The sequence below is a fragment of the Symphalangus syndactylus genome, chromosome 4 (genome assembly GCF_028878055.3).
Source record: "Symphalangus syndactylus isolate Jambi chromosome 4, NHGRI_mSymSyn1-v2.1_pri, whole genome shotgun sequence".
Lineage (NCBI taxonomy): Eukaryota > Metazoa > Chordata > Mammalia > Primates > Hylobatidae > Symphalangus > Symphalangus syndactylus.
Window position 1 is genome coordinate 20030903 of NC_072426.2, and position 10349 is coordinate 20041251.

Below are 10349 nucleotides of genomic sequence, written 5' to 3' on the forward strand. Positions count from 1 at the left end.
GGGAACTTGGGTTTGTGCTTTATCGCCTTGGGTAAAAAGCTCTTCTTTCAAAGGATCTCAATTACTCTTCCTCTAAAACTGGGTGGAGGGATCAGATCAGATAGCCTTAGGTTCTGACACAGAAGGATTCTCGTTCAAATATATGTGCGCTTAAACAGATGAATTCAATTACAATGCAGTTTTTATTAGATACACTTTAGGTGCCAAACATGGATCTAGGCTCTAGGAATTCGTAGTGGGGATCATTTAATCCTTCGAGCTGAAAATACCTTGTCCTTTCCTGGAGCTTTTCTTCACACTTTCTGATTTGCATTTCTACCCTACATTTGTTTCTGTTGAGGTTAGAGGAGAAACTGAGGACAGGGGATCCGTCCCTGGTCATGAGACCTAGGTACTGGTATTGCATGCTGCAGCTTATGGCTGACATCCCCACATATTAGTTGAAGGCAAAGGAGACACACAGGATGGTGCTGATGATGGTTCCAGTCCTCCCCGCCCCACCATCCCCCTTTTTTCTTGAATTCTGATGACCTCCTTTCTAGGTAGGCTGTTGGAAGGAACATGCTCACTCCCAACTGTTTTCCAGAGGCACTGAAGCACTGAGCAGCTGGAACAGGAGGGTGGAGCAGAAGGTTTAATTTCACATACAGTTGGCTTCTGTTTGTGATAACTTCTACATTTTCGCAGATAGCTTTTTCTTTTTCTCAGTTGACTCATAGTTGAGTGAAAAACACAAATTTCTAAAACTAGATGAAAAAATAGTTTTTATTGTATCAAGAGTTAAAGATGGCAAAGTACAAAATGCAAACATTGGGCCCTCTACAGCGATATTACTGGTGCCTGCTAACCTGGGTGTGGCCGCCAGGGCTGGATATGATTTTAGAGCGGAGAGGTCAGAGACCAGGACTTCCCCGCCTAACACTGGCCTCCTAGGGTGGGAGTTGTAGGCGGGATCCTAGGGCCAGACTCCTGGACTAAGCCTGTGACCCTGGCTAAGGACATGGGTCTCACTGGAGGTCAGCACAGCAAGCTCCGATGTCCGCCGAGGCGAGAACAGGACGCCTTCTTCCCCTGGCCAGAAATGCAGCTCCAGGTTGTCAGGGCTGGGAGGGTGGCCCGGGGTGGGAAGCGGGGAGATAGGGCGGTAGGACCCGGCGGGAGCTTCCTTGGCCAGGAAAGGAACGGGGCGGGGGGAAAAGAGGGAGGGAGAGAGAAAAAGGGAAGGTGATGGGGAGCGGGCGTCCGCACTCGCCGCGCCGCACGAGTTGCACTGCTCTGGCGGACCGGACCTGGACTCTATATAAGGAGCCCATCTGCTCCGTAGCTCGCACGCTTCTCCCGGGCTGGCGCACGCCGCGTCCCTCCAGCTCCCCCAGACACCTGCCCCTTCCCCGTGTGCCGCGCCAGGTCCTCCAGACCCGCGCACCCAGTGGCATGGCTCCGAGTGGCTCCCGTGGGACCGGGGTGGCGGTGGCGGCGGCGCGGCCCGAGCAGCCGCAACTCCAGCCCCCGTGTCCCCCCTTTTATGGCTCCGTCTCCGCGGGGCAGCTCGTCCGAGTGGCCAGAGAGTGAAAAGAGAGGGAGGGCAGAGCTCCGGCGCGAGGCGCGGCGCAGCGCTGCTCCTAGACTTCACCCCACCTAGCTCTGGCGGCCGCTGCAGCCCCCCAAAAGTGCCCCAGCTTGGGGCGAGGGGCGGGAATGCAAGATCAGGACCTCTCGCTGGCCTGCAAGCTTTGGTCTCTACACCTAGGAAACTCCCGTGGGCAAAGTCTGCAGATCCAAGAGCGTCCAGGTTAGGAGACGCTCAGCCTCAAGCAACTGGGGTAAGAGATCCCACTCGGTCAAAGCCTTCTCCTCAAGCAGTACTTCACCCTCCTGCACTAGACGCCTCCAGGGAGCTGGAGCGGAGCAGGGCTCGGTGGGCCAGTTCTTAGCAACCCAGGGCTAAGACCCGGTGTGGAGGGGAACAACCACAGACGCGGCGGCTTCGCCAGGAGCGCTGGAAGTGCAGGGGACGCGCCCGCCTGCCTTGGCTGCCGCACCCATGACCTCTAGTTTCAGCTGTGAACCTGGGCGGAGGAATAATTGAGGAACTCACGGAACTAACTATCAACTGGGGACAAACCTGCGATCGCCACGGTCCTTCCGCCCTCTCTTTCGTCCGCTCCATGCCCAAGAGCTGCGCTCCGGCGCTGGGGCGAGGAGAGCCATGGAGGAACCGGGTGCTCAGTGCGCTCCACCGGCGCCCGCGGGCTCCGAGACCTGGGTTCCTCAAGCCAACTTATCCTCTGCTCCCTCCCAAAACTGCAGCGCCAAGGACTACATTTACCAGGACTCCATCGCCCTACCCTGGAAAGTACTGCTGGTTATGCTACTGGCGCTCATCACCTTGGCCACCACGCTCTCCAATGCCTTTGTGATTGCCACAGTTTACCGGACCCGGAAGCTGCACACCCCGGCTAACTACCTGATCGCCTCTCTGGCGGTCACCGACCTGCTCGTGTCCATCCTGGTGATGCCAATCAGCACCATGTACACTGTCACCGGCCGCTGGACACTGGGCCAGGTGGTCTGTGACTTCTGGCTGTCGTCGGACATCACTTGTTGCACTGCCTCCATCCTGCACCTCTGTGTCATCGCCCTGGACCGCTACTGGGCCATCACGGACGCCGTGGAGTACTCAGCTAAAAGGACTCCCAAGAGGGCGGCGGTCATGATCGCGCTGGTGTGGGTCTTCTCCATCTCTATCTCGCTGCCGCCCTTCTTCTGGCGTCAGGCCAAGGCCGAAGAGGAGGTGTCGGAATGCGTGGTGAACACCGACCACATCCTCTACACGGTCTACTCCACGGTGGGTGCTTTCTACTTCCCCACCCTGCTCCTCATCGCCCTCTATGGCCGCATCTACGTAGAAGCCCGCTCCCGGATTTTGAAACAGACGCCCAACAGGACCGGCAAGCGCTTGACCCGAGCCCAGCTGATAACCGACTCCCCCGGGTCCACGTCCTCGGTCACCTCTATTAACTCGCGGGTTCCCGACTTGCCCAGCGAATCCGGGTCTCCTGTGTACGTGAACCAAGTCAAAGTGCGAGTCTCCGACGCCCTGCTGGAAAAGAAGAAACTCATGGCCGCTAGGGAGCGCAAAGCCACCAAGACCCTGGGGATCATTTTGGGAGCCTTTATTGTGTGTTGGCTACCCTTCTTCATCATCTCCCTAGCGATGCCTATCTGCAAAGATGCCTGCTGGTTCCACCTAGCCATCTTTGACTTCTTCACATGGCTGGGCTATCTCAACTCCCTCATCAACCCCATAATCTATACCATGTCCAATGAGGACTTTAAACAAGCATTCCATAAACTGATACGTTTTAAGTGCACAAGTTGACTTGCCATTTGCAGTGGGGTCGCCTAAGCGACCTTTGGGGACCAAGTTGTGTCTGGTTCCACAGGTAGGTCGAATCTTCTTTCGCGGTTACTGGGTCCCAGCGAGGCTCTCTCTCCTGGGCAAGGGCAATGGATCCTGAGAAGCCAGGATAGTCCTGAGAGAGAGCTCGGAAAGGAGAAGTGTTGAAACTAAATGTAGAGCTTCCCTGCCCAGGAGGAGGCTCACTTCCTCCCTTCAAGCCCCGGGCTCAGCACTGACCCTGCGGCAGCCAGTCCCAAAGGGGGTTGCAACTTTTAAAAATTGATGATGGAAGGGAATCCCTGCCCTTCTTTGGTATCGTGGATAATGCCCGCTAGAAGCAGTGTACTTGTAATTGTTGTCTGAAGCCTGTCTGAGACAGATCTACATACAGCCTGGCAGTACTTGAACTAGACGCTTAATGCCCTGTGTTTTTGGGGAGAACTTTGTGTTACAGCTTAATTTAAGAACAGTTACTTTGGCATCATTCAGTCTTCACTTTTTGTCTATTTAAACTTGGTTGGAGAAACTTGTGGATTTGGTGCTTCAAACCCTATGTGTGGCTTGGATGGCGCAGAGAAACCTCGAAGAGTTAACAGCAAAATTCTGATGCTGAGATCTCTATTTTTATTATACTTGAAACTATATGGGGGTGGGTGGGTGGGAATGGGAGATGAGGAGTGTTAAACTGAGAATCAACACCTATGATTGTTTGTTTTCTGCAGATTTGTAATTTTGTAATTCCTGTTTAGCGATTGTCAAGCCACAACTCTACCAAACAAACCATTATGTGTGCTAGTGCCAAAGTCTGCAGACTGCTTTGTTTTTTCTGTTAATTTCATGTACCTGTCACTTTACACATTTAAATCCCCATAAATGAAGGGTATGATGGGTGACTCAGCCCACACTGCTGCTATATTTCTTACTAATGCAATTGGTAAAACCGATTAGTATTGGAAATATACTGTTTCTTAACAAGAAAAGTGTCTTTATTTCTTATCCAATTTAGTGAGATGTGAAGGAGACTGATGACATGGGGATAGTTCTTACACAATTGAGGAATGGGGTGGGGGCAATAGGAGGATGTATATTTTGACTTGTAAAAAAATCTTAAAATGCATGAAACTTTTATCTGATAGTCATTTGCACTCTCCTTCCCATCTGTGATTCCTTGTGTGCTAACATATAAAGAAACCAAGAGAACTATCTTCCTTCTCCAGAAACCTTAAAAATACAGTAAGGGCCCTAAAAACAATATTGAAAAGAAAATAAACTTGTTTATTTTTTGTTGTTGTTGTTATTGAAGTTTGGGCAGGAGAAAAGATTGCTAGAAAATGACATACAAGAACTTTAGAAAAGCTTAGAGAAACTAAAATTGAGCCTGTTTTTGTCTTGTTTTTTGTTTGTTTGTTTGTTTTTTTAAAAAAATTGCAGAACCAAACCTCAGACTTACTAACAATCAGGAAACTGGCAAGCTTTTGACCTTTGTAAATTTGTTACCAACCTGATATCTCAATTAATATAGTATCTGGAATACTTTAAATTTATCAGTCTTTTCAAATTTCAAGAATACTTAGTTATTTCAAATTTCCTCTGAGAGCTCCCTAATACAGGATAAAGTCATGCAATAAAATATGAAAAAAATGTATATTTTAATAAGAAGTAGCCCTGAGGGATTATCTGCATGGAAAAAAATGTATATGTACAGCATTTAACATGCCAAAGAAAATTCACACTCCTTTCCTCAGATGGTGTTCTGCAGTTGATACCTTTTGTCTGCAGAAGCAAGTTGTCTTTGTGAAACAGATTCACTCCTTGCTTGAAACTCCCCAGTCCTGTTTGTCAGACAATAAATATATTGAGCTGAAGTACACTGCTTGCCTACTGTGCAGACCTTCACCTCGGGTAATCACTCTTGAAAATATACTATTCAAAGATTCACACATAAGCTAACTAAAAAGGGGAGTTTTGATCAATATTTATACTTGTCACTGGTGTGAGAGAAAATTTTAGGCATTAGATTTGCCTATACTTCTGCTGGATCCCCAAGTTTCTTTGTTTGCTTTTTGTGATATTTCTCCTATGGAGGAATGTGCATAAAGCATGGTGTTTGTTTTTATGTTATTAATACTGTGGTCTTCTGTTTATACAGCTGTATTTTCTTTGGTCCTGAGAGGCAATTAAGTTAACTTCTAAGAGCCTTAGGGGGAAACATTAATTGAAACAAATAGCCACTTTCAAATGATTTCTTTATAGGGTACCTGCAATGATGTTGTCCTCACATTAACAAAACCCAATCAGTTTAGTCGAATGGGTTGTTTGCCATTTTGTAGATTAACCACCTAAATTATTGCTTGACTATTTGGCTGTATTGCCTGGATTTGGGGCATATTGTATGAAACAGAAGCTTGCAAACCCTTATAGTTATAAGATGTATAGAATCATCTTTCAGCATTGCACATGATTATGCAAAGTGTAGTATTCATCCCAGGGGTATGTAGTTAAGACTGTTAAGCTCCTTTTCAGTTACTGTTGCCTATAGCATAGTTTATTTCATAAACTAGGCACGTGGCTTTTTTGCAGAACATAAAGCAGGAGATGGAAATGTTTAACTTACACAGCAATGAAAATATATTTTCATTGGCTGTGGTAATAAACAACATTTTCCATATTGTTTAATTGCACAAATTTTCACAGAAATATATGAATGTATACTCATTCAGTGATACCAGTATTGTCTTGTGTTTCTAGGAATTTTAGAGTTTCCTTTTAAAAATGGACACTACACCCATGAATGAATGTTTATTGAGTTCAACAAATTTTCTAAAGAACAATATTCTCAACTCTTCCTCTCTGTTATCTTAGTTTTGTCTTCTTTAACCAGGAAACCCTGAGAAGATTATAATTCACTGAATCAGTAAAATATCAGATTATGTGTATTTGATGGAGTTGCTGTGACTGAAAATTGCCTTTGGTATTCCACCTTTCAGGAAATGTATCATTGGAAATGAAATTTAGGAAAATAAATAAAAGTCCTTTTGTGTTCTAAAAAGCGTTGGGTAGTAGTTCTATTATTATGGAAAGATTGGTTCCTTGGATTCTGCGGTTGTGTTTAGGAGTTTGACCCTTCATGAGAGAATGACTAATAGTAAATGATACTGTGGCTGCCTGATATGTGCTGCCATGACTTGGGGGATTTAGTTTATATCTAAAGGAAGAATTTGAAAGGAAAGAAATGGATTGTGCTTTCATATTCTGCAAAGAGAGAGGGTTAGATCCACTATCACAAGAGTTTTCCAGATTAATTTTTAGAGGGGACCTTTAGTCTCTAGGCTAGGTAGTGAGATTCCAAGGACTGTATGTGCTTAAAATACAGAGGGAGGAACTGGGTTAGAAGAAGACTTAAGAGGAGTAGACTGTCCTGTCTTAAGACCAGTGAAGTAGGCAGAAAGGTAGCTTTTGTAGTCAGTCCTGGGTTTGAATTGCAAATAAAGTATGTTAGCAATATGTGGTTCTTTTTCTCAAATACCATCTACCTACAAGTTGATGTGAAGGCTTAGAACCTATACATGTAAAGCACTTCTTGGGATGCCTGACACGTTTTTGGCTCTCAGCAGATTGGACTTCCTCTTAGCCATTATTTCCCATTGTCTCCTTTGTGGACGCAGAGTGCCTGTAGCACAGAACAGGGGTACTTGGGAGAAGTTGGACTGGAGAAGATCAAACTAGCCTGAATGGGAAAAACTTGGCAAAAACTAGAAGCGACTGAGGTTTACGGCCTTTTACAACTAATCCCCTATGCAGGTGACATACAGCCCAAAGAACAAAAGGGAACATGAAGGATGGTTTGCCGTGGCTCTATCGGCCAAAGAGAAATTGCCAAATATTTAATTATTTCTTACAGCGTCCTTTTATTCACTTTTAAACCCTCTTCCTCTTCCTTGTCTAGAGATTTCTGGCTGTCTTTCTAGAATCCAAAGTCCCTGGCCACATCCACATTTTTAATTTGCAGCACCTCATTTTTCCCTTCTCTGCTTTTTTCTTACCTGTATCAAATCATGATAACCAATAATGATGTTTATGGTTCTTGTTTTAGCTGTGAAGGGCTGATTAGGTAATTAAGGGTTTTCACATTGTATAAAATGGAATTACTGAACCAAACGAATGTGTAATTGGTGGGGATAAAAGCTTTCAACTGGGGCATCTACTCGAGTTTTCTGAAGAGTTTGGTAGAGAAAGGGTGGGAGAAGGGAAGTCTGCACTGTTCATCGAAACCCACCCTGGAACAATCCACCAGGGGGCAGAGTGTCTCTGAGATGTTTAGCAGAAGCAGGCGCAGACCATTCAGGATCTCTAAATCCCTCTTCGAGGACATTTTGCAACTGATATTAACGCCTCTAGACTCAGTGAAAACAAAGTTCCATGAGTCAAGGGAGAGGAGGTTTATCGCTGATTAGAAATAGCAGATTTTTCAGAGCTGTAAATTCAGGCAGAGGATCTCCAAATCAAACCTAAAGTTTTTCTTCATATATCCAAACTCAGTTTTTTAAATTCATCTCTAGACCTGATATAATGCTAAAATCTTAGCATTTTAAAACATTGTGACCTTTTATTAATGTGGCAGTGAGCGAATCAGAGGTTAGGAGACAATGTACCTATTTTAAAATAAAAGGAGCTAATTATTTACTTAAACATGTTTAACCATTATGATTTTTCTCATCACTGTGTTTTTCTTTTCAAATTTATTTTTGGTTTGAGGTTGATATATCCGTAGTTCAAAGGTAGAACACTTGCCGTTTATGATTGAAAGAGATGTCTGGTTTTTTTTTTTTTTTTTTTGCACAGAAGTAAGTTTTATTTATATGTCAGTTTTTCCCAAAAGACAGACCCTGAAGTCTGTGTAATTTTGGCATTTTAAAAGCAGGCATATAGAAATGTGAGTACAATCTTATGTTTCACAAAAATAAATTTCAGCCTCAGAAAATGGATCACATAAAACGAGAAAACGAGTGAGATTATATCATTGCCATTCTCCTATAACGTAACTGTTACTCTAGCATTTTCATTGTCCCCAATGGGGAGTTTTCTATGTGCCATTTCACACATCTGTCAGTTAAATCAGACTTTTAAAGTCAACACTCATATTTTAGGATTATACTAGGATTTTCAGTGCTCCCTGAGAGAGAGCTAGTCCCTGGAATTGAGCCATCTGTCAAAGAGAGTAACTTAACACTATTCCAAGTATAATTTGTAAAAGAAAATGTCCATTTCTTTTTACTTATTTGTATGTATCTCAAAAGATCAGAGAAATCCTTTTCAAAACTACTAAATGAAAATCCATATGACAAGAATGGTCTTATAATATTTCCTGTACCAAAAGTGAACAGATGGTGATGAGGGGATCCATTTATGGTAAATGCTTTAAAAATCTACACAAGCCTTGCTTAAGTGATGTAAGAAGGCATGACTCACATCCTCTCTGACTCTGTGGGAACATTCCACCCATCGGCCTCTGGCTGGTCATCCTATGTAGGGAGAACCAGATTTCGGGATATCTCCTGCTCACAAGTATGGTGACCATATGTGGTGATGGGACAGTAGTGATAGCTCAGTCCACAAAGGTTAGGTTCCTTGGCCTGAGAGCTGTGCCCACAGTACCATTGTAAACACTCTTGCATGTCTCTTCTAAGCCCATTTGCTTAATTCAGTTTGTGACAGAGTCTGTGGACATGCAGATCCCCCTGTGGTTCGTCAGTCCATTTGCTCATTTATCATCGCAATTGGCTCAGGAGAGGGGCTGATCCGATTTTCTGGAGAAACAGTTTCACTGGCTCTTCATCTTTCCATCCCAGTCTTGCCTAGCCTTAAGGTTCTTGATGTTCACTCTTCTGCCCTGCCCCTCTAGGCTTTCCCATACAATGCTGCATGTTGGGATAATCACACAGTGGGAAGTTGGGAAGTAGCCACTGGTCTAAAACCCTCCAACATACTGGTGGGTATAAAATGCAAGAGAAAATCTTTGAAGTCAGACAGACCCGACTTTAAATCTAGGTTTTGCTGTCATGAGCAAGTTCCTCTGTGATGTAATAATGCACACCTTGATGTTTGAAATTAAGAATCAAATAAGATAATGTAATTGTTTTCAACTTTGGCGTCCCATTTATCAGGGGAGCTTTTAAAAAAAACTTGCTCAGACCCTGTATGAGATGAATTACATTATATTATTTGCAGCAGGGTCTCATATTCTTATTTTAAAACTTCTCCCTAGGTAAAGCTCTTAGTATAATACTTCAAACAGGATGTATAGGTGTGAAGGGGAACCTTGAATGAAATGAGAAGTCAAATAGTTTTGGTTTTTTACAATGGGGCTTCTCAAAATTTACGACGGGCCCATGAATCACCTGAGAAGTTTGTTATAATGCAGATTCCAATTCAGTAACTGGTCTGTGATGAGGCCTGATATTCTGCATTCCTAATAGGCTCCAGCAGATGCTGATGATGGTGGTCAATGGATCACACTTTGATTAATAAGGATCTACAGGAAAACATAGCTTAGTTATGCAGCATTGGTCATTGACTATATACATATATATCTCAACCAAAACAAAAACAACACATAACTTGCAGATGAAAAAATTGTGCTTTTTAATGTACAATAGGTTGTGTTTTCTCAGCTTGTTTACATGGTATTCATATCTCAGTTTCAGCAGCTGTTAAATGTTTCTCCTTAAATGCTTTCTCCCAGATGCTTTAAATCCTCAATCTACCCTAAAACAAACTACTCACTTCTGAATCAGCAAAGCACGACCCTCAGATTCAGGCCTCTGTTTTTACATAATTTCCAACTAAGGACTTTGCCTTTTGTTAAAAAAAGGAAATTCGTTTAAAAACGAAAGCAAATAATAAAACAACAAAGAAATAACAATTGCTAACATATGGCAAAAGGCAC

The 10349-nt window shown here is 43.9% G+C and overlaps 1 protein-coding gene across 2 annotated transcripts; it reads left to right on the forward strand.

The window, feature by feature from the left end:
• Window positions 1–912: 912 nt before the first annotated feature.
• Window positions 913–6452, forward strand: HTR1B (5-hydroxytryptamine receptor 1B). 2 transcript variants are annotated; one of them, XM_063637853.1, is made up of 2 exons: window positions 913–1093; window positions 1751–6452. In XM_063637853.1, the coding sequence occupies exon 2, from the start codon at window positions 2210–2212 to the stop codon at window positions 3380–3382; it is 1173 nt and encodes a 390-aa protein (XP_063493923.1). In that variant the 5' UTR covers window positions 913–1093; window positions 1751–2209; the 3' UTR covers window positions 3383–6452. The 2 variants fall into 2 exon arrangements, with proteins under 2 accessions (XP_063493923.1, XP_055130182.2); XM_055274207.2 differs by having other exon boundaries at window positions 2311–6452.
• The last annotated feature ends 3897 nt before the right edge of the window (window positions 6453–10349 follow it).

Bases quoted from the DNA above. Each gene is read 5' to 3' on its own strand.
- HTR1B (XM_063637853.1), top strand. From the start codon at position 2,210: ATGGAGGAACCGGGTGCTCAGTGCGCTCCACCGGCGCCCGCGGGCTCC.